This window comes from Poromitra crassiceps, assembly GCF_964638095.1.
Source record: "Poromitra crassiceps genome assembly, chromosome: 6".
NCBI lineage: Eukaryota > Metazoa > Chordata > Actinopteri > Beryciformes > Melamphaidae > Poromitra > Poromitra crassiceps.
Window position 1 is genome coordinate 33,931,452 of NC_139627.1, and position 25,025 is coordinate 33,956,476.

Sequence of the window (25,025 nt, forward strand, 5' to 3'; positions counted from 1 at the left end):
TAAACGGCCTGCTCCTTCATAATGGACACTTTATAAACAGCCTGCTCCTTCATAATGGACACTTTATAAACAGCCTGCTCCTTCATAATGGACACTTTATAAACAGCCTGCTCCTTCATAATGGACACTTTATAAACGGCCTGCTCCTTCATAATGGACACTTTATAAACGGCCTGCTCCTTCATAATACACACTTTATAAACAGCCTGCTCCTTCATAATGGACACTTTATAAACGGCCTGCTCCTTCATAATAGACACTTTATAAACGGCCTGCTCCTTCATAATGGACACTTTATAAACGGCCTGCTCCTTCATAATGGACACTTTATAAACAGCCTGCTCCTTCATAATGGACACTTTATAAACGGCCTGCTCCTTCATAATAGACACTTTATAAACGGCCTGCTCCTTCATAATGGACACTTTATAAACGGCCTGCTCCTTCATAATGGACACTTTATAAACGGCCTGCTCCTTCATAATGGACACTTTATAAACGGCCTGCTCCTTCATAATACACACTTTATAAACAGCCTGCTCCTTCATAATGGACACTTTATAAACAGCCTGCTCCTTCATAATAGACACTTTATAAACGGCCTGCTCCTTCATAATGGATACTTTATAAACGGCCTGCTCCTTCATAATGGACACTTTATAAACGGCCTGCTCCTTCATAATGGACACTTTATAAACGGCCTGCTCCTTCATAATGGACACTTTATAAATGGCCTGCTCCTTCATAATGGACACTTTATAAACGGCCTGCTCCTTCATAATGGACACTTTATAAACGGCCTGCTCCTTCATAATAGACACTTTATAAACGGCCTGCTCCTTCATAATGGACACTTTATAAACGGCCTGCTCCTTCATAATAGACACTTTATAAACGGCCTGCTCCTTCATAATAGACACTTTATAAACGGCCTGCTCCTTCATAATAGACACTTTATAAACGGCCTGCTCCTTCATAATGGACACTTTATAAACGGCCTGCTCCTTCATAATGGACACTTTATAAATGGCCTGCTCCTTCATAATAGACACTTTATAAACAGCCTGCTCCTTCATAATGGACACTTTATAAACGGCCTGCTCCTTCATAATGGACACTTTATAAACGGCCTGCTCCTTCATAATAGACACTTTATAAACGGCCTGCTCCTTCATAATAGACACTTTATAAACGGCCTGCTCCTTCATAATAGACACTTTATAAACGGCCTGCTCCTTCATAATAGACACTTTATAAACGGCCTGCTCCTTCATAATAGACACTTTATAAACGGCCTGCTCCTTCATAATAGACACTTTATAAACGGCCTGCTCCTTCATAATAGACACTTTATAAATGGCCTGCTCCTTCATAATAGACACTTTATAAACGGCCTGCTCCTTCATAATAGACACTTTATGAACGGCCTGCTCCTTCATAATGGACACTTTATGAACGGCCTGCTCCTTCATAATAGACACTTTATAAACGGCCTGCTCCTTCATAATAGACACTTTATAAATGGCCTGCTCCTTCATAATAGACACTTTATGAACGGCCTGCTCCTTCATAATGGACACTTTATGAACGGCCTGCTCCTTCATAATAGACACTTTATAAACGGCCTGCTCCTTCATAATAGACACTTTATAAACGGCCTGCTCCTTCATAATAGACACTTTATAAACGGCCTGCTCCTTCATAATAGACACTTTATAAACGGCCTGCTCCTTCATAATAGACACTTTATAAACGGCCTGCTCCTTCATAATGGACACTTTATCAACGGCCTGCTCCTTCATAATGGAAACTGAAATCGAAATGCAAACTGTCATTGGTGATTTTGGAAAATAAGAGGTTCAACCATTGTGTTAAATAGTATTGTGACTGTTCATTTTCAATGTTGAATTTAATTTCAAAATGTCATTTATTAAATATTATTCCCTGTGAAAATGAATGGGATGCCAAGATGTAAATAGGACTAACCCAGCCAAAATCTGGCTTTACATCTTGTTTTCCTCGATAGTCAGAGGGAGAAAGCTTCTTCATATTATCTTGACTGAAAGAGGAGAACAGAAGAGCAGGTGGAGCGAGACTTTTCAGCATCTGCTTTGTCTCTACTGCTGCTGTGGAAGCTGCTGCTACAACCTGCATACAGCATGAATGGCCGCTTCATTCATAAGCTAGTAATTGGTATGGCATTGTGATTACAAGTGATGCCACATTCCTACATACACAATTGGCCGTGTCTGCGGGTGGGAAGCCGGTGGGCTATCGTTCCTGGTCGCTGACTATGGTCAGCCGGGGCACCTGTTTGGGGGGGAGTGGAACTGGGGGGAATAGTGTGATCCTCCCACCCGCTACATCCTGCCAGTGAAACTCCGCACATGTATCGGAGGAAGCATGTGCTAGTCTACAACTCTCTCCAGATCAGCAGAGAGAGTGGAACAACGGCCAGGACAGCAGGGGAAATTGGCCAAGTATAAATCTGAAAAAACTTGATAAAATAAATAAATTGTAATTTCACATCATGTCTCCCTCTCTCTCAGGAACGTTGCATGTAGGAGATGAGATCAGGGAGATCAACGGCATCAGCGTGGCCAACCAGACTGTTGAGCAGCTGCAGAAGATGCTGGTGTGTGCGTGTGTGTGTGTGTGTGTGTGTGTGTGTGCGTGCGTGCGTGCGTGCGCACGCTTGTGATACTGTGTTCTTACATCCTTCAGTGTATCTGTAGATCTCTGTGTGTGAAAGACATGAATTGAAGATAAGGCAGAGTTATTATAGTTCCTGGTGTGCGCTGGAGAACTTTTTTATTCTGAGGCTTTCCTCAGCTGTTTAAACAAAACAAAATATTTGTCGGGGGCCAGATTTAAGAAGTTCAGAATAGGTATTACAATACAAATACAACACTTTGTGAAGGCAATTGACTCATAGTCATGTAGAAATCCCAGTCTCCAATGCCTCCTCATGCCTCATGCTAAAACTACTACTGTAAGATTTTCTGTATATCTTTTATTTTATTTGAGTTAGTTTTAGTTTTGTAGGTACGCAATATTGTTTCAGTTAAAAAAAAGTTAACTAGAATAACCTTGGAGTGTGTGTGTGTGTGTGTGTGTGTGTGTGTGTGTGTGTGTCCACAGAAAGAGATGCGAGGCAGCATCACTTTTAAGATCGTGCCAAGCTACCGGACGCAGGGCTCGTCGTGCGAGGTAACACCTCTCCTCTTCCTCTTCCTCTTCCTCTCATCTTCAGCGCGCGCTGTTTGAGCTCCTGACCTAGTTACTAACCGCTCGCCTGGTTACTGTGCGTGTGCGTGTATTTTGCTGTGTTTCGCTGGGGCTGGGTCAGATATTCAGCACACCAATTTCACAAACAAAGATACCGGAACCTCCTCCCCCCTCTGGTCCAAGTACAAGCCACGCCCCTCTCACACACGTGCACGCACACTCCCACACAGAAACAGCCAGGAACAGGGCATCCAGGTCGTGCAGCGGTAGGTTCCCTGCCAACCAACATGAGGGTCGCAGGTTCGACCCCCCGTGTTACCTCTGGCTTGGCCGGACATCCACACAAGCACAATGGTTGTGTCTTCAGATGTGAAGCTGGATTAAGGATATGTGTTCTGGTTGCTGCACTATGTCCTCCTCTGGTCGTTTGGGGCACCTGTTCAAGGGGTAGGGCAACTGGGGGGGAATAGCGTTATCCTCTCACACGCTACGTCCTGCCGGTGAAACTCCTCACTGTCAGGTGAAAAGAAGCGGCTGGCGACTGCACATGTGTCGGAGGAAGCATGTGCTATTGTACAACTCTCCCCATATCGGCAGAGGGGGTGGAGCAACAACCGGGGCAGCAGGGGGAATTGGCCAACTACAATTGTGGAGAAAATGGGGGGGGGGGGGGGGATCTGAAAACACTTGATCCAAAAGAAACAGCCAGGACCATGTACATGTGATACACACACCCTCAGACCACCCCTCCCCCACATACAATGATGGGGGGGGTAGCATAGTGGGATAATGTCCATGTAAGATTTTAAGTGAAATTCCTCTAAGTGTCTGTGGGGATAATGTCCATAGGGGGACCCCAGTCATTGCAGAGCCGGTTTTGCTCAGGGGGCATCAGGGAAGGGGGGGAGTGACAAACTGATTTGTGGGCGCTTTGGGAGTCTCATTGAAGAGGAGGATGGCAGTTTGGTAGAATCAGTCAGACATCGGCCTTCTGCCATGGCGGAGGACCCTGAAGAGTTTATGTCCTGGATGGATATAGCAATATTGTGGCTTCTAAACGAACATTTTACGGAGGTACAGGACAGCCATACTGTTTGCATTCACTTCCGCTGTAGCGGAGACAAAGAGTATATTGAAGGCAAGAGACAAAGTTCTTCTGCTTTTTTGACGACAGTGCTGCAGCCATGATGTTGCAGTGGAACAAACTATTAGCCTTCTGTTCTTACCAATGTAAGTTCTTTGGCGCAAATCACATGATATACAAATAATATTAGAACGTTTACATAGATCATTATTATATAGGAAAACTGACTGGAGGGGGCCTTTTAATAACATATGTTACGTATAATACGTTTTAGAGTCCGAGTCTGAATTTCTTAACAAAAAATCCAGTTACCATCTCATCTTCTCCATTCCTCTTCTCAGGTTCAATTTTGCTATTTATAATAGAACTTTTTCCATTTCCATTTCATTACAACATGATTGTTAGATCACAAATCATTACATAAAAGCATTTATTGTATTGTAATTTAAACTCTTTTTTTATTGTATTGTAATTGAAACTCTAAACTGGCCCTCCAAAACAATCCTGGTCCAGTTTTATCAGAGTTCACTCCAGGGTTGGCTTCATGCTTTCGAAGTCTGTGGTAGCAATGACCTCATAGTCCAGACTGCTCCATGCTGGTGTTAGTGTACCGCCCTCCAGTGGTGATGTAAGGATGTGCAGGCTAGAAGGCCGACTGATCTGATGTTCCATCTCTTGTCTTGTTGGCACATCCCCCCACTCCATTCGCCTTTTTCACTTCCCACCCAATTCACCCCATTTTGTGTCTAAAAGGCAGGAAGTAAGCAAAATTAATGAGGGTTTCCAACTTCAAATCCATTGAGGTGTACCAGTGCCAGGGCCCTCGTTAACGTTTTGCTTGCGCCTGTGTTACTTCCTGCCTTTTAGATAAGAAAAAATATGCACATCCACCAGACTCCTCAAGAAACTGGTGCTGGATCACAAAACACTCAAATTAAAGAAAAGAAAAGTCCGCACACCGTATAATGCTGTCCCGTGTTTTAATTACCCCCCCACCCAGCAAGGTCTTCGTCAGGTTTGTTTCCTTTTTCAAAAACAAACCTGAAGAAGCCCTTGCTTGCTGGGTGAAACGTTGTTTGTTTGTTGGAGGACAGCATTCTACTGTGTGCAGACTTTTCTTTTCTTTAACTTCCTGCCTTTTCTAAACACAAAATGGGTCAACCAAAGTCTCTTGCACACCTGAGAAGTCTTGTGGCAGGTTTGTAGGTGGAGTAGAATCACATAGAAAAAGAATGGACACCCGCACACTGTCTTCACTTGTTCAAAAATGGAAATTTTAATGCAACGTTTCGGTACAAGACCTTTTTCAAGTATATGCTGACAGGAGGAATAGAAAACATTATAAACAGGAGGCTGGCTTCACAGTGACCAATTCAAGCCAGCCTCCTGTATATGTTTTCTATTCCTCCTGTCAGCATATACTTGAAAAAGGTCTTGTACCGAAACGTTGTATTAAAATTTCAATTTTTGAACAAGTGAAGACAGTGTGCGGGTGTCCATTCTTTTTCTAAACAGAAAATGGGGGAATTGGGTGCGAAGTGAAAAAGGCTAATTGCCTGCAGTCAGTGGCTAGAAGCGTGTGTGAGGGTGCTTGGACATGTGCGCGCGTGCGTGCGTGCGTGTGTGTGTGTGTGTGTGTGTGTGTGTATTGCTGACCTGTGTGTCTTATTTCAGAAAGAGTCCCCCACCACCTCCAGGCAATCCCCTGCCAATGGCCACTCCAGCATTAACAGTTCTATCTTGGTAAGGACCCCCCAGAAAGACCCACAACCCAATCTCCTCCCTCACCTCCGGTCTCTCTCATTTGTAATGCTGCTATCTCATGGTATTTACATGTCAATGTCCCACCGTCGGTGGATAAATCTATTTGTCTAGATGTGCGTTTATCATGGATTGTGTTTATTCCTGTTCAACTTTGAGTTGTGATTGCTGCAGTAGTTATATGGGTCATAGGAGAAGATATATGGTCATAGGAGAAGTTATATGGGTCCTAGGAGAAGTTATATGGATCATAGGAGAAGTTATATGAGTCATAGGAGAAGTTATATGGGTCATAGGAGAAGTTATATGGGTCATAGGAGAAGTTATATGGGTCATAGAAGAAGTTATATGGGTCATAGGAGAAGTTATATGGATCATAGGAGAAGTTATATGGGCCATAGGAGAAGTTATATGTATCATAGGAGAAGTTATATGGGTCATAGGAGAAGTTATATGGGTCATAGAAGAAGTTATATGGGTCATAGGAGAAGTTATATGTATCATAGGAGAAGTTATGAGTCATAGGAGAAGTTATATGGGTCATAGGAGAAGTTATATGGGTCATAGAAGAAGTTATATGGGTCATAGGAGAAGTTATATGGATCATAGGAGAAGTTATATGGGTCATAGAAGAAGTTATATGGGTCATAGGAGAAGTTATATGGATCATAGGAGAAGTTATATGGGTCATAGGAGAAGTTATATGGATCATAGGAGAAGTTATATGGATCATAGAAGAAGTTATATGGATCATAGGAGAAGTTATATGTATCATAGGAGAAGTTATATGAGTCATAGGAGAAGTTATATGTATCATAGGAGAAGTTATATGGATCATAGGAGAAGTTATATGGGTCATAGGAGAAGTTATATGGGTCATAGGAGAAGTTATATGTATCATAGAAGAAGTTATATGGGTCATAGAAGAAGTTATATGGATCATAGGAGAAGTTATATGGATCATAGGAGAAGTTATATGGATCATAGGAGAAGTTATATGGGTCATAGGAGAAGTTATATGGATCATAGGAGAAGTTATATGGATCATAGGAGAAGTTATATGGGTCATAGAAGAAGTTATATGGATCATAGGAGAAGTTATATGGGTCATAGGAGAAGTTATATGGATCATAGGAGAAGTTATATGGATCATAGGAGAAGTTATATGGGTCCTAGGAGAAGTTATATGGGTCCTAGAAGAAGTTATATGGGTCATAGGAGAAGTTATATGGGTCATAGGAGAAGTTATATGGATCATAGAAGAAGTTATATGGGTCATAGGAGAAGTTATATGGGTCATAGGAGAAGTTATATGGGTCATAGGAGAAGTTATATGGGTCATAGGAGAAGTTATATGTATCATAGGAGAAGTTATATGGGTCGTACCGAGAATCTCCCGGGTATCCCGTGTTCAAGCCAAAGGCCCCTGTGTCCGATATCTCAGTTAACAAATTGGTGTGCCACATAACCGCCGGCTGCGGTGCTGTGCCTCGTAACCACCTGCTGCGGTGATGTGCCTCGTACCCACCTGCTGCGGTGCTGTGCCTCGTACCCACCTGCTGCGGTGCTGTGCCTCGTACCCACCTGCTGCGGTGCTGTGCCTCGTAACCGCCTGCTGCGGTGCTGTGCCTCGTACCCACCTGCTGCGGTGCTGTGCCTCGTACCCACCTGCTGCGGTGCTGTGCCTCATAACCACCTGCTGCGGTGCTGTGCCTCATAACCACCTGCTGCGGTGCTGTGCCTCGTAACCGCCTGCTGCGGTGCTGTGCCTCGTACCCACCTGCTGCGGTGCTGTGCCTCGTACCCACCTGCTGCGGTGCTGTGCCTCGTAACCAACCGCCTGCTGCGGTGCTGTGCCTCATAACCACCTGCTGCGGTGCTGTGCCTCATAACCACCTGCTGCGGTGCTGTGCCTCATAACCGCCTGCTGCGGTGCTGTGCCTCATAACCACCTGCTGCGGTGCTGTGCCTCGTGGCTGACACAACCCACTAGGGACACCCTCTGTGTTCCTGCCACGCAAACACTTCAACCCAATAGCCTGTCTCAGTTCCCCTGTGTGTTGGCCGAGCCTCCAGACAGCTTGCTTGGTTGCTCTCCGCTTGCTTGGTTGCTCCACAGCCAGATCTGCTTTAACAGATAAGAATCACTCTGCTCTCTCTGGCTCTTCCCTCTCTCTGTGTTTTTGTGTTGGTTTTGCATGTTTTCATTTTGGGGTTCTCATGTTCCCAAAATGATATCAGAATGTTGTTTTGGTTTAGTTTTTCTACGTGCTGTATCTCTCCTTTGTCTCTTCTGTCTCTAAACTGTGTCCTTCTGTCGTCGTCGATTGACTTCCACAGGATCTGCCGTCCACCATCCAACCCAACAAGGGTCGACAGGTGAATACCAGCGCTCAGTCGCACTCTCTCCTCTAGTGCACTAGCTCCTTACACAGCCCCTATGTCCCTCCCTCTGACTCAGAACTGTGTGCGTGCTTTTGTGTGTGTGTGTGTGTGTGTACGTGCGTGTGTGTGCGCATGCACAATTTTTTTTATTTTTTTTTACCCACATAATAATGTGTGTGTTTGGCTCTCAACTCCTCACCCTCCTGTGCTTGATATAGCCCATTCACCAATGCCTAGGGGAGGTCAGCACCATCAATATAATCTGAGTTCATTTACAAGCTGGTGTTTGTTTGTTTGTTTTTAGGGGGGGTTAGCGGACTGCAGAGAATGACAGAAATGAGCAGACAGAATTCAATTGGATTCAAAATCTGTTTATTTTGGAGGGTGTTTTGGGAAATGGGTCCTTTATTGATTTGGAGGAAAAGAGGCCTGACTATAATGCTCCCCTTCAAGTCCCAGAGGAAAAACAGCTTCCAATGGTCATCATGAAAGTACAGTATGATCTGCCATCATTCTGTCAGATGCCTGTCTACATTCACCTTGGTAAAGGAAGCCAGCTATCCAGACCTCCTGTGGCACCACACAGACACACCTCCACCTCCCTTCTCTCACCCAGGTTTCTTGCCTATTCTTGGGCTTTGAGTAGTTTGCCTTCCCTCCTCTCTGTTTCTCCTTCCTCCTGTACTCACTAACAGGCACATCTCCCCTCTAAGGGCAGAACCAACAATTCAAAACAGAAAATAGTCATGCTGGACCAACAAACTTGACAACTTCTGATGTTGGTGGTTGGTGGTTGGTGGTGGTTCTTAAAACCATTACTGTGTAGGCAGAACATCAGCTTGACCCTTGACCTTTATTACACAGTACCTTCACTCCTACTGAATGTATGGTACTAATGGCACAGGCATTGTTGACCCCTGGAGAGGCTAGAGATCACGCCTAACCACTGATCCTGAGTCCCATATGGACTCATGTCCCTCTAGCTCATGTCCATATGGACTCATGTCCCTCTAGCTCATGTCCATATGGACTCATGTCCCTCTAGCTCATGTCCATATCGACTCATGTCCCTCTAACTCATGTCCATATGGACTCATGTCCCTCTAGCTCATGTCCATATGGACTCATGTCCCTCTAGCTCATGTCCATATGGACTCATGTCCCTCTAGCTCATGTCCATAGGGACTCATGTCCCTCTAGCTCATGTCCATATGGACTCATGTCCCTCTAGCTCATGTCCATATGGACTCATGTCCCTCTAACTCATGTCCATATGGACTCATGTCCCTCTAGCTCATGTCCATATCGACTCATGTCCCTCTAACTCATGTCCATATGGACTCATGTCCCTCTAGCTCATGTCCATATGGACTCATGTTCCTCTAGCTCATGTCCATATGGACTCATGTCCCTCTAGCTCATGTCCATAAGGACTCATGTCCCTCTAGCTCAGTGATACTCAACTGGCGGCCCGCGGGCCACATGCAGCCCGCGGGCGCCCCCTGTGTGGCCCGCGATGGAATTGCACAAAATTTTTTTTTTTTTTTTTTATTTTTTTACAGTGCACCTGAACGCAACATGCAAGATACCCGCTGAATAAGTGTCCAAATGTTCATGTCATTCTGGTCAATACTCCACTTCTGTTATAGCATTTCAGTCTGGAATATGGAATATCTTTCAATAATCTATGATTTAGCTGCTAAATTGTCAAATACCGCCGTCTGCTTGCTACCCAGGCACTTATGTATGTACTAACTTAACCTAACTAACTATCCGGTGTGCTGCGTGCACAACATTGTCAGACTAAACTCTGGCTGACACCCCAAAAACCTACAATCCGCTACAGAAAAATGTATATTGTTTGTTTATTAACTGACTGGCCCCTGGCCTTCTATCATTTCACGAAAGTGGCCCCCGGGCAAAGCAAGTTGAGTATCCCTGCTCTAGCTCATGTCCAGCTGGACTCATGTCCCTCTAGCTCATGTCCATATGGCCTCATGTCCCTCTAGCCAGGGGCGCCGGAAGCAGGGGGACATGGGGACATTTTGTCCCCCTTAAAATTTGGTCTATTTTTTTTATTTATTTTTTTTAATCTGAGGGGGCAACTGCCCCTGACGCTTAGAGCCCACTTTACACTGTTTACACAACCTGTGACACTTGTTAAAGCCGTGATCATTCTGGGATTATTACACCTGAGAGACAGACAGACCCGGACTCTGTACTGCACTCACTGTCATTGGCTGCTGCTATAATCGTATACGGTTGTTATTTTATTTTTGTGTTGAGATGACAAGTTTTGCACTGTGTTTCGAAGTGATAATAATAATAATAATAATAAGTTCAGTGTTTCTGCCTGTGTTGCTGTCTGTTGTAGTGTAATTGTAAAAGGACCTAAAAGGAGAGCAGGTCAACAAGTGAGTGAGGAAAGGAGAAAATACTGAATAATGACATCACTACAGTATAATCCTAATGTTAATTTAAAATGAGATATTCCTCTAAATATGGCGCCGGCAAAAAGAAAAAAAAAAAAAATTTGTAAAAAAAAAAAAAAAAAATCTTTGACAAAAAATAAATAAATGTCCCCCTAATTGCAAACTCGTTCCGGTGCCACTGCCTCTAGCTCATGTCCATATGCACTCATGTCCCTCTAGCTCATGTCCATATGGACTCATGTCCCTCTAGCTCATGTCCATATGGACTCATGTCCCTCTAGCTCATGTCCATATGGACTCATGTCCCTCTAGCTCATGTCCATATGGACTCATGTCCCTCTAGCTCATGTCCATATGGACTCATGTCCCTCTAGCTCATGTCCATATGGACTCATGTCCCTCTAGCTCATGTCCATATGGACTCATGTCCCTCTAGCTCATGTCCATATGGACTCATGTCCCTCTAACTCATGTCCATATGGACTCATGTCCCTCTAGCTCATGTCCATATGGACTCATGTTCCTCTAGCTCAGGGGTCAGCAACCTATGGCACGGGTGCCACCTCTGGCACGCGAAGGGTTAACCACTGGCGCAATTGAGATTTTTTGTAGAAATGTTGAAGTGCCCTGTCAAATTACCTACTTCACAGCCATTTGCAATTGCGCGGCATGTTACTTAGGATATTTAAGGTTGTGACCCACTCTCTGCCTCTGATTGGTTGTAGCAGAGCAGTAAGATGCCACTCGATTGCTCTGCTGCTGCCATAGAAGGCAACCAATCAGAGGCAGAGAGTGGGTCACTACCGTAAATATCCTATATACATGGCTCTGGGCAGCAGAAAGCAGATGAAAAATGCCAGCGAGCAAGACAGAGAAGGACTGTGCCGTGTAGTGCTTTACTTCAATGTCCTGATTTTGGAAGGAATAACATTACATTTTGATGTGCGAGTCATTAATCTTGGTGTGGCACACTGATTGACAAGCAAAATTGAAAATGGCACTTCATATCAAAAAGGTTGCCGACCCCTGCTCTAGCTCATGCCAACTCAAATGTAATATTGATAACCTATCACTGCTCTCTCTGTGTCATCTCATCCCATCACAGTGTCGTAGGTTCTAGTTTGTTCATTCCAAAGACATGCATCAGCAGGTTGCTCTGACAGAACCTGTCCACCAACCCCAAAATCACATCTTACTCTTTTGATGTTGCGGAATCAAGTGACAGCAGAGGGAAACGTGTCATAGAGCGGGGATCTTGTGGTTATGCTAATATCAGATGTTACCAATAGAGGGGAGTAGAGTCTACACTAAACAATCTTATACAACAGCTTGGCAGGCTCTGTGTCACCCGGAGCCGTTTCACCTCACTACCACTGAAATGTACGATTTCAATGATTGATCATACTGCAATGGAGTGTCTTTAAGGAGTGTTAATATCCTGCTAATAGTGCTAATATATCCCTTACCTGTCCATAAGTGGACTTCTACCTGAACTTCGTGCCCTCATCTCCCATCTTGCCACCAACCCCCCTCCTCCTCCACCCTCCACTCCCCGACCCACCCAACCCACCCCACCTCCCAACCATGGTAAGCATACTGCTGTTTAGACATTCCATAGCCGTTTACTGCATGATGTGTGTGATGCTTTCACATCCTAGATCGAATCCAGACCTCCAATCAAGGATAAAATGTCAGTCAAGGTAAGAGACAGCCCGCCCAGAGACCCCCCCCCCCCAAAGGAAAAAAGAAAACACGTTTTATCCCAAATATTTTTTACACGCTTTTTATTAGACTAGATGGGGGGAGGGGGACAACCTGCTATAATGCAGGATAATGGTTGTTATTTTGAACTCATAGACATGTAAACAATGCCTGTGTCATAATTACCAGCATGTTGAGGGGCACGTTAATGGCCCAACAGTGTCTGGGTTTATCTTACTAGAGAGACTCCTGCCTTAGAAACCACAAGCCAACACGCCCACACCCCCGCCTCAGGCACCCCACACCTCCGCCTCAGAACACCCCCGCATCAGGCACCCCACACCTCCGCCTCAGGCACCCCACACCTAGCCTAGGTAAACCCAGCCACCACGTGACCTGCTCTCTCAGTTCCCAGTCACTATCATAGTGACTGAGAACAGGTCTGAGAGCAGGTCACGTGGGGGATGGGTTTACCCAGGCTACCCCACACCCCCGCCTCAGAACACCCCCGCCTCAGGCACCCCACACCCCCGCCTCAGAACACCCCACACCTCCGCCTCAGAACACCCCCGCCTCAGGCAGCCCACACCCCCGCCTCAGAACACCCCACACCTCCGCCTCAGAACACCCCCGCCTCAGGCACCCCACACCCCCGCCTCAGGCACCCCACACCTCCGCCTCAGAACACCCCCGCCTCAGGCACCCCACACCCCCGCCTCAGGCACCCCACACCTCCGCCTCAGGCACCCCACACCTCCGCCTCAGGCACCCCACACCTCCGCCTCAGAACACCCCTGCCTCAGGCACCCCCACACCCACGCCTCAGAACACCCCCGCCTCAGAACACCCCCACACCCCCGCCTCAGAACACCCCCACACCCCCGCCTCAGAACACCTTTGCTAATTACTTCAGTCCACGCTCTCATGATATCACACAGGAAAGTACACTAATTAAGCATCTCCTCCCTCAGTTTCCATTTCTTCCCTTTCTTTCTTTTCAATCCTCTCTTTTTCTCTTTCGATCTCTCCCACCGTTTTCTCCTCCCACACTCATCATCGTCGCCTCTCCTCTCCATTGACCCACACGCCCTGCCTTCGCTGGCCGCCTCGCTCCTCTGACCTCTGTGACACCTTTAATCCCCCCATCCCCCCCCCCCCCCCCCCCTCGCTGCAGATCTACGTGCGAGCTCAGTTTGAGTACGACCCCTCCAGAGACGACCTCATCCCCTGCAAAGAGGCCGGCATTCGCTTCCGGGTGGGTGACATCATCCAGATCATCTCCAAGGACGACCACAACTGGTGGCAGGGCAAGCTGGAGAACACCAAGAACGGCACGGCGGGCCTCATCCCCTCGCCAGAGCTCCAGGAGTGGTGAGATGAGAGACCACAGCAGATCCAGAGAACATAGCCACACACACAGACCCCTGTTCCCCCATAGCTTCAACAACTCCACCATCCCGCAACCCAAAACTTGAGCCATGTAAACTGCAAACCACTAAATGGAAGCATGTTTGTTTTGTAGGCGCGTGGCATGTATAGCCATGGAGAAGACCAAGCAGGAACAGCAGGCCAGCTGTACCTGGTTTGGCAAGAAGAAGAAGCAGTACAAAGACAAGTATTTGGCTAAGCACAACGCAGGTACAACCACACACACACTCATATCCATATGCATTATGAACCCAAACAATACGCGGCAAACATCACGCTCATCAGTCCTATGTGGTCGCACACATGCATGCAGGCACGTTCTCATGGTGTACAATTTTCCCTGTGGTTGCAGAAGTGAGAATGCAGTATGTGACTTGTGTGCGTGTGTGGAGGATGTGTGTGTGTGTGTGTGTGTGGAGGATGTGTGTGTGTGCGTGTGTGGAGGATGTGTGTGTGTGGAGGATGTGTGTGTGTGCGTGTGTGGAGGATGTGTGTGTGTGCGTGTGTGGAGGATGTGTGTGTGTGTGTGTGTGTGTGTTTTTGTGTGTTTGTGTTTATGCAGGTGGAACTTGCCCGTAACAGGATCTTGTAGCATACAGCTCCGGTGACAGTGGCACCGCCGGGAATGACAGGAATAGCTGTCAGAGTAGCAGAAATCTTATAGGAGGACAGGGACAACCTGGGGGAAGGGGATTGTGAGCAGGTCACTGACGTGTACAGTAGGGTTGAGTCAGCGTGTGCACATGTAGGCATATTCAGTGCTATGCTTGCATGTGCCTATGTGCACATGTGCATGCGTGCTTTCCTGTGTGTTGCAAGCGTGTCTACTCAGTAAACACATGGCATCACATACAGGAGCCCACAATTCATATTGTTCAGCATTGCGATCTCTGGGCCGGGTAGTGCAGCGGTAGATTCCCTGCCTGCCAAAACGAGGGTCACAGGGTCGAGCCCCCGTGTTACCTCCGGCTTTGTCAGGCGTCCATACAGGCACAATTGGCTGTGTCTGCGGGTGGAAAGCCAGATTAGGGGTGTGTGTCCTGGTCGCTGCACTAGTGCCTCCTCTGGTCAGGGGGGAGGGGAACTGGAATAGCGTGATCCTCCCATGCGCTACCTCCTGCCGGTGAAACTCCTCCCTGTCAGGTGAAAAGAAGTTAGTGCTAGTCTACAACTCTCTCCAGATCAGTAGAGGAGTTGGAGCAACGACTTGGACAGCCTAGTAGCGGGAATTTGGCCAAGTACAATTGGGGAGAAAACAGGGGGGTAATAAAAAGAAGAAGAAAAACATTGCGATCTCTGCCATAGATGGCAGCACCTTTAGGTTGATCACTAGAATATAACTGCTGTGTCTCTGACTGTGTGAGCAGACCAGGGTGGGGGGCTCATACAGGTGGCTGGGGGTAGAGTTTGGTGACTGATATGATGATACAGGTGGCTGGGGGAAGAGTTTGGTGATGGGGTAGAGTTTGGGCGCTTTGGGAGGCATTTAGAATAACAGAAGGCGTGAAAAGGGGAGCTCAGACCTTCTGTTCTGGGGATGAAGAGTGTGGAAGCAGAGTGGTAGATGAGGAGGAGGCATGGGAAGGTGTGGTGATAGAGTGTGACAGAGAGAGAGAAGAAGGTCAAAAGAGGGTGAAAGTGGTATCAGGTATCTGAACCTCATCCACCCAGGGCTTTGCACGTTGACACTCCTGTACAGTATGTGCGCCATGTAACAGGTGTGTATGAATGCACATGTGTAGGTGTGTGTAACTGACACTGGTCTGTTAGTTGTTCAGTGTTTTTTGCCAGAGAAGGTCTGGGCAGAGGTCTGGTAGCATGGATTGTGTCTATAATCAGTGGCCTAGCAACTCATTTTAGATTTCACTTATACCCAAATCTAGGATTAGCACACTGACCGCTAGCAAGGGTTAAAGGTCATCTTCCAGCTGTGACCATAAACAGCACACTGAGTTCCCTGCTTACTCACATAGCTTGGTCCTCACAGGATGGGGGGTGCTCTCTAAATGTTAGAGCCTAGCACCTCAGTACAGCCAAACCAAGCCTTTTCTTGCTAAGCCATTTAATGGTATAAATGTGGTTGCACAAGATAAAGGAAGTGCTTTGACATCCTCTGCCCTGAATTAATGTGCTGTGGTGGGAATAAGATGGAGGACTGTGGAGGACTGTGTGTGTGTGTGTGTGTGTGTGTGTGTGTGTGTGTGTGTGTGTGTGTGCTTGTGCGCTTGCGTCCCAGTATCACGTTGATAAGCATGTCAACTGCCGAGCTGGCATGATCCCCATATCTGTCAATGTCCATTTTAAACAAATTAGCATGGAACACAACAGTCATGTGACTGTGGCACCGGCACACAAGACAGTTGCTACTGTAGTCTGGGTGTAGCGTGCATGATATGGGCATGATTGCATGTCATCTATGCCTGAGTCATCTCCTGTACGTTTAATTATTAGTCTTCAAAGACCCCTAAAGTCAAAAATCTGTTTTTCTTCTTGTTCCTTCAGTTGGATTTTTGCAGTTCACTGTGCAGAATGATGTCTGTGCAGAGTTTGACACTAGAAGGCTGTTTTCACATTCATCTGCTGAAAGTGGAAAGTTTCTCTGTCACAAATAGTTTGGAAGCCAATCCCTGTCCAATATTCAACTTACAAAAGTGTGATGTGGAAACTTGAAATATCCAGTGGCCATACACTGAGAATATGGTATTATTCAAAGTGGAGTATTAAGTATTAAAACAGGAATTTAGGGGGTTTTCAAAGATCAAACTGTAAATGCCATGACTTCAGCATGATACCATCCCTGACATGTCATTTTATTCACTCTGTTTATTTCCTGGAGATTCATAAACGAAGATGAAACTCAGTTCATATTAGACAGTTCATGTCTGTAATGTGCGTGATGCTGTGAGAGTCGTCGTGATAATGCATCAACCATAGAATGTATAAAAATATGGATGTCATGACATCTCCTCAAAATGAAGCCAAATGATCTCAATTGCCCTTTTGTGGCTGGCTGCAGTATACGTCTTAAATGCCGCCCCCTCCATGTTGGCCGAACTAAAAAATCTAAGTACATGTCAGATACATGCTTTCAGACCGCAGGAACCTTTTCATAGTTCTAGGAACAGTTGGAGGAACTCTCCCCTTTTTGTTGTGTTCTCACCGCAGGAACTAGGAACCACAGTAGTTCTTAAAACGCTGTTTAGAGGAACCTTTTGAGCTCCTACTTCAGGGTAGGTACTTTCCCAACACAAGAGGAACCTTTAGTGGTCCAGAATCCAGACGTAAGTGTAACTACTTTGAATGCGCCGAGGCATTGCCTTTTTCTTTTCTTTTTCGCTAATGTTAGCTAGCTAATTGTTAGCCAAGTAGTATAAATCCCCCATGAACTAATTTGCTTTGCTGTGAAGCTACTACAGTAGTAGTGGGTTAGCATGCTAACTAACCACCAGCCTTACTTAGCATTCCTATGGTTCCTATTGGCGGTGTGAATGCAAACAGAAAAAAGCCCTTGAAGGTATGTAGTTCCTCTCAGAGAGACCCCAGAACAGTTTGGTCCGAAAGCGCCTATTTTCGGTTTCGAATGGGTACTTCTTATCACGCATGTTCAAGTTCTTATCACGCATGTTCAAGTGCAATTTTTTCTAAGTTTGTTTTTAAATCGTTATTTGATGATATACAAAGGGCTGATTGACAGCTGTGTCAGCCACTCTCAAACCTGTCAGACGGGGGACGGCTGAGGGGGCTCAGCACGACTCTACTGCACAGACTCCGGTTTCAAATTACGCCACACAAGCAAGATGGCAGCTCACTGAAACAAGATATTTTGGCTTCACTTTTGCATACCAGTAGGAAGCAGGAACGTGTTCTCCATATTTACAAACAGTCAACGGTATCAACGTGTTACTATCACCAGAATGTCCACACACACACACACACACACACACACACACACACACACACACACACACACACACACACACACACACACACCAGCAGCAGATTATGGAATTAATTTAACCTCTAGTCACAAAGTGGTGTGAAAATGCCTGTAACCAAAAATAACTGCATTGTATATCCGTCTCCAATGTTGGCACTGTGCAGTGTTGCATGGCCGCCCAGTTGCGGTATCTTGCTGTATGTGTCGTTGTAATGTATGTATGGTCATTCTGCTGCTGTAACTGAACCATGTTATAACCCCCCCTGTTCATCTCTCTTGCTGTCTCCTTCTGAACGGCCTCTCTGCATGTAAGTAACAACCAGTGACAGTGGCTAACGCCTCTTTGGTTTCTCTTCTTCTCTCTGTCTGTCTGCTGTCCGCCTGCTTCACACTCCTTTACACTTACAGTCTCACCCAAACACTCACTCCCAGCATATCACCCCACAGTCTCACCCAAACACTCACTCCCAGCATATCACCCCACAGTCTCAACCAAACACTCACTCCCAGCATATCACCCCACAGTCTCACCCAAACGCTCACTCCCAGCATATCACCCCACAGTCTCACCCAAACGCTCACTCCCAGCATATCACCCCACAGTCTCACCCAAACGCTCACTCCCAGCATATCACCCCACAGTCTCACCCAAACGCTCACTCCCAGCATATCACCCCACAGTCTCACCCAAACACTCACTCCCAGCATATCACCCCACAGTCTCACCCAAACACTCACTCCCAGCATATCACCCCACAGTCTCACCCAAACGCTCACTCCCAGCATATTATCACCCCATCTCTACACAGTCTCACCCAAACGCTCACTCCCAGCATATTATCACCCCATCTCTACACAGTCTCACCCAAACGCTCACTCCCAGGCATATCACCCCGTCTCTACTCTGTATAGCATTCTTTTTCTCTCTTCCTCCCTTTCTTGCTGTTCATTTTGTCCCCCCCCATAGATTATATCAGCTGTCACTGCCAGCGTTTTTACTTTTGTTTCTGTTGTTATTGGCCAGAACAACAGAAGGCCCTGGCAGAATTAAAACTGTGTAGCTTTGGTGTGTGTGTGTGTGTGTGTGTGTGTGTGTGTGTGTGTGTGTGTGTGTGTGTGTGTGTGTGACACAGACATTGTGTACTGTGGTATTTCCATCTAACCTATTTTCTGATGTTGGTCCTGTATGCTGAGTGACAGACCTAAACTGACAGTAACATAAATACAAACAAACAGTAATGTCTCTTCAGTTCAGCTGTGCTATTAATTCACAAATGGCCAGCTAGTGCATTTAATACACACAATATTCACCGTCATAGAGTAGCAGCCAGCAAAGGCAAGCTGGTCCGTGGCCAGATGAGGGGTAAGAAAGTCCACCATTAACACCCCAGTGACTTGTGGGTATTGTGTTTCACACATCAGCACGCGAGGCGCTCGCCGGGGGCTCATGTTACGGGAGCTGAGGACACATTGTACAGTACTGTGCGTGCGCCCCTCGGCTCTAGCATGTGTATAAGAGAGGCAGGAGGTCCCTGCTGTAACCTTTGACCTCTCACTTATTCTGACATCTGCGCTCCTCTGTCTTCTCCAACAAGCCTCACTCAGCATAGTGTGTGTGTGTGTGTGTGTGTGTGTGTGTGTGTGTGTGTCTGTGTCTGTGTCTGTGTCTGTGTGTCTGTGTCTGTGTCTGTGTATGCGTGCGCAGATGGTACTCACCTAATTTGGCTGTTAGTGCCACATTTCCAAGCTTTGTAAAGAACAAATAATTAAATAACAAAAGCATCCACATTTACCGCTGTGGCAGTACTGCAGCAGTACCGCAGCAAAGTATATATAACCTACATACGTATACCTGCACCTTATGTTAACACACTCTGGTTAAAGTTAGTACAAAGCATCATTATATTATAGGCAGACATTCTGAATAAAAATGTGTATAATTTTCCAGTTTTGTCTGTGTTGGGTTCTGCATAGAACCTGAGCCCGGCCTAAGTCTCTAATCTTCTCATTGGATGAATTACTCCCTGGTTTGGCCCATTTCATCTGATGTCAGCACAGATGCTGTTGATTAGAAACCTGTACAGAGAGGCACAGACTCCTTCAGTCATCATCACTTCACAGCTCATCTCAACTCTTCAGCTGTCTGTCCATAAGTGTCATTTACCATATTACAATTTCCAGTTTTGACATTCGGCCTGGTTCCAGTCAGACTCATTCGCACACCTTGACCTGACCGCTCCGCTGCATACAGACACTAAGACAAATTCCTTGTATGTAACTTGCATACTGTGGCAATAAAAGTGATTCTGATTCTGATTCTGATTGTACCACACCTAGAGCTCCTTGACTGTTCTTTGTCCCATCTCAGTCCTCTCCACAGCGTCTCACTGTCCTCCTCCTCTTCTCTCTCTCCAGTGTTTGACCAACTAGACCTCGTCACATATGAAGAGGTTGTGAAGCTTCCCGCTTTCAAGAGGAAAACACTTGTTTTATTAGGTGAGTACCGGTGGATACAGCTCACGCAGACCATTGCCAGTAAGACCTCCCTTCCTAGCTGATTGACTGTGTTTGTCGTCTTCAGGTGCTCATGGAGTGGGCAGAAGACACATCAAGAACACACTCATCACCAAACACCCTGACAGATTCGCCTACCCCATACCACGTAAGACACACACTAAAGTCCCCCTCAAGTATGTCGCACTTTCTTCTGCTTCACTCATTTTGGAGAAATGTTGATTATGGGGCATCCGGGTATTACAGCGGTAGATTCCCTGCCTACCAACACGAGGGCTGCAGGTTCGAGCCCCCTTGTTACCTCCGGCTTGGTTGGGCGTCCATAGAGGGACAATTGGTCATGTCTGCAGGTGGGAGGCTGGATTATGCATATGTGTCCTGGTCGTGGCACTAGTGCCTCCTCTGGTCGGTCGGGGGGAGGGGAACTGCGGGCAGTATGCTCCCACGCACTACGTCCTGCTGTTGAAACTGCTCACTGTCAGGTGAAAAGAAGCACCTGGCGACTGCACATGTATCAGAGGAAGCATGTGCTAATAGTCTACGGCTCTCCCCAGATCCAAAGAGGGGGTGGAGCAACGGCAGGGACAACAGGGGGAAATGGCCAAGTACAATTGTGGGGGAAAGGGGGTGGGATTATGGGGCATCTGGAAAACTTGATAAGAAAGAAAAAATATTTTTTTAATGTGTCTGCTCACTGCTTGTGTTTTTCTCCTGCAGACACAACCAGACCTCCTAAGAAGGACGAGGAGAACGGGAAGAACTACTACTTTGTGTCGCACGACCAGATGATGCAGGACATCAGCAACAACGAGTACCTGGAGTATGGCAGCCACGAAGACGCCATGTACGGGACGCGGCTGGAGACCATCCGCAAGATCCACGAACAGGGACTCATATCCATACTGGATGTGGAACCTCAGGTGTGTGTGTGTGTGTGTGTGTGTGTGTGTGTGTGTGTGTGTGTGTGTGTGTGTGTCTCTGTCTGTGTGTGGGGTGGCTGCTGCACGTGTGCATATTTGTGTACATACTGACCCCTAAACCTGTCCCCCTTTAGGCCCTGAAGGTCCTGCGGACAGCAGAGTTCGCCCCGTACGTTGTCTTCATTGCGGCACCTACGATCACACCAGGCATCAATGAGGTAGGAACACACACACACATTCATGAACACCTTTTAAAGTGAAACATCAAACATTAACCTTGATTTCTGTGTTTAGCAGCTGTGTAGCAACTGATGATGTAATAATGTCAAAATGTAATAAAATGTCCCACTATATGACTATAATATCATATATCATATCATATAACCTGTTAATGTAATAAATTCCTGACCCATTATCAGTTACATTAACATGTTTTAGTACACTTTCAACCCATTTAGAACGACATTTTATTCTATTTTGACAAGTCCCTCCATTACTTGGCAGTTATGACATCATCAGTTGCTACAGGTACAAGCCTGACTGATGGATCTTGGATTTGTCAATAAACATGAATCACTGATACAGATGTACAGTCACATTACACAAGCACAACAAATAGCATCTCAAAATGTGACAAGTGGTCATGTGAAGCACTGCGCTCATCAAGCATGTGTCTGGACCAGCAGACAGTCGCTCTCTCTCGTCTCCACTCGTCCATTTGCCTCTCATCCCTCTCTGCACTCATTTATTTTTGCATGCTGCATGCGTTTGTTTCTTGGGCACTCGCGCTCAGATGCCCATGTGGTGCCGTACGCTGCCCGTAAGTATGACCCCACAGTAATATCGTCTAGTGTTCAGTGTTATTTTTTAGCATGCCGGCCCATCTGTGTGTCCCTTGTCATGTTATAGATGTGTGTTTTCAGGGTTTTGTTTACACCCATCGCCTGTACGGTTCTAGTGCTGTTCCTTCCCTCCTCCTCTACAGTGAGAGTTTCAGTTTTAGCCCTGTTCTCATCCCCCTCTCTCTATCCTCTGTCGCCTTCCTAATGGCCTCTCCTCCCTGCTCAGGACGAGTCTCTCCAGCGGCTGCAGAAGGAGTCTGAGATCCTGCAGAAGACCTACGCACACTACTTCGACCAGACCATCATCAACAATGAGATAGACGAGACCATCAGGCACCTGGAGGAGGCCATCGACCTGGTGTGCACTACCGGCCAGTGGGTGCCCGTCTCCTGGGTCTACTGACCTGTACCCCCCAACAAACTGCTCCTCCTTCACCCCCCCCCCCACACACACACACACCTTAACTACTCCTCGCCCTCCCATCCTGCTCCCCCTCCCGCCTCCCGCCGGTGATCCAGCAACGCCTCTGCAAAAACTCCCGTCATTCCCTCTGCAAAACAACTCAAACAGACGAAAACAAAATCAACGTGACCGATGGGAAAACTTCTCTCCACACTGCTCTTGACCGTCAAACAGCCAAATCGGGGGGGGGGGGACCTCAACGCGCCGTGAAAACAGAAGAACTGTGGCAGCTCAACTGAAATCCTCTGCATGCTGCGCAAAAGACCTGCGGCAGCCAATCGGACTCTTGCCCTTACAGACTACCTAGTTGTAGTTTTGTATAAACTAAAATAAACAAAATGAATATTGTCATGTCTGTACTAGCTAGGAGGCAACATCTTTGTAGTCGTTTGTTTTAAAGAGACAGTACTGAAGCCCCCCTCCTCCCGTTTCGGTGCACTGCTGTTTTGACCCCACCTCCATCGCACTGTAGTCCTAAAGCGTTTAGCTCTATAGAAAGACACTGTTGGTGGGTATTCTCTCTCTCTCTCTCAGCAGACTGAGGAAAAGCACACAAACACACTGCAGTGTCTCATCTATAGATCATGTCACTGGCTTTCATTATTTATGCATTCCTTTCCCCTTTGTAAGCTGTCTAACTGGGTTGCATCCTCTCATAACGCGATCCTATTGTTAGCCTTCTGTACAGTAAGGGGCCGTGTCCACAGGGAACGTTTTCTTTTTTTTTTTTTTTAGCTGCCAGCGTCTTTCTGCAATTCATTTTCTAAGGTAAAGACTCACTAGGAACGCTCCTCTTCCCAGCACTGCGCCTGCCGTTGTAGAACTCTTGGTGGCAAGCGTTTTTTGGTGGAGCGCTCTGGGCACCTCAAGTATAAAGTGCTGCTCATCAATGTCCCTTTTTTGACCAACCCCGACCAATCAAAACCATGAAGAGGCTGGACTGGATGCGCTCTGGGCATTCATATTTTTGATATCCAAAGCGCTCCGCCATGGTGGGGGAATGCGGGGACGTCATGTGGACATAAGTATCAGCTACCCCAAAACACACACACACACACACCTTACACACCATACACACCATATACCTTTCTAGCAGGTACTACACACACACACACACACACACACACACACACACACACACACACACACACACACACACACACACACACACACACACCTACCATATAGCTTTCTACCAGGTACTGTCTCTTTGAAATAAATCCATCAATGTTTTAGAGATTTGAATGAGGTACTGTATCATGCATGTGGACATTCGGAGGCTTCCATGCTGTCAGTCAATGTTTTCTCTGTGTCCCATTGTAAAACCTCCAAGAGAAAAAACAACATTCCAACTGTTTGGAAGACCTGAACTCAACCAAGGGAAGCAAGAGGAGCAAGAAAAATAAATAACAGCCACAGAACCGGACGTTGACTTCACACCTGTGCACATCCCTTGCATTTTGGGCGAGATTTCTAAACAACCGATTTGTAAAGATCGACCATATAGTGAGATGTGTTTGTAAAAAGAAAAAAATAATCAATAAAATGTCTCAATTTTTGATTTGTCATACTCAAAAAATGAAACAAAAAAAGATCAAGACGGGGAAGAATTTCACCATATTCCTCATTTGCCATTTCAGAAATGTGTTGTCCAAGAGTATTAATGTTTCGATTCAGTTTAATCAATCAGAGATGAAATGCTGATTTTTATTCTGCAACCGTGTATCTGTTTGAAAAGGATGTGCACACTATACATTCTGCAAGGTGTCTTTGCAAGGGAAGAGGTGGCAGTTTGTGCATCTGAATAACCGTGTATATGAATGACAGACTGACATACAACTGCCCTTGTAAATGACTCTGCAATGATAAAAGTTCTTCAGTATGAACAATTTTTTAAATATATTTCCTTTTATGTGTTGAAAAATGAACGTAGGTGTGTCTGTTCTTTTGCACTGCACGCATGACAGCGTCTCCATTAGCTTTCTTCAAACCCAGGCTAGGCTAGCACATGCTTCTTCCGATACATGTGCATTCGCCAGTCGCTTCTTTTCCCCTGACAGCGAGGAGTTTCAAACAGCAGGATGTAGCACATGGGTGGGAGGATCACGTTATGCCCCCAGTTCCCCACGCCCCCACCAACCAGAGGAGGCACTGGTGCAGCGACCAGGACACACACCCCTAATCCGGCTTCCCACCCGCAGACACGGCCAATTGTGTCTGTATGGATGGCCAACCAAGCGGATGTAACACGGGGCTTGAACCTGCAAATCAAATTACAAGGTGAGAATACAGCCGCAAGCAGCAATAGCAGGGGTTCAAGCCTTGCCTAA

At 46.4% G+C, this 25,025-nt stretch overlaps 1 protein-coding gene across 2 annotated transcripts in view; it reads left to right on the forward strand.

Annotated features, from left to right (window-relative positions):
* caska (calcium/calmodulin-dependent serine protein kinase a) overlaps nucleotides 1-24,560 on the forward strand; it is a 204,848-nt gene extending 180,288 nt beyond the window's left edge. Inside the window, exons 17-27 of one of the 2 annotated variants that reach the window (XM_083638890.1) lie at nucleotides 2,550-2,635; nucleotides 3,142-3,210; nucleotides 5,987-6,055; nucleotides 8,414-8,452; nucleotides 13,766-13,962; nucleotides 14,114-14,229; nucleotides 20,372-20,452; nucleotides 20,538-20,618; nucleotides 21,188-21,390; nucleotides 21,525-21,608; nucleotides 22,459-24,560. In XM_083638890.1, the coding sequence (XP_083495016.1) occupies nucleotides 2,550-2,635; nucleotides 3,142-3,210; nucleotides 5,987-6,055; nucleotides 8,414-8,452; nucleotides 13,766-13,962; nucleotides 14,114-14,229; nucleotides 20,372-20,452; nucleotides 20,538-20,618; nucleotides 21,188-21,390; nucleotides 21,525-21,608; nucleotides 22,459-22,635 (1,202 nt within the window). In that variant the 3' untranslated portion in view covers nucleotides 22,636-24,560. The remainder of the gene's footprint in view (nucleotides 1-2,549; nucleotides 2,636-3,141; nucleotides 3,211-5,986; nucleotides 6,056-8,413; nucleotides 8,453-13,765; nucleotides 13,963-14,113; nucleotides 14,230-20,371; nucleotides 20,453-20,537; nucleotides 20,619-21,187; nucleotides 21,391-21,524; nucleotides 21,609-22,458) is intronic. The other variant, XM_083638891.1, reaches the window with a different exon arrangement.
* Nucleotides 24,561-25,025: the final 465 nt, after the last annotated feature.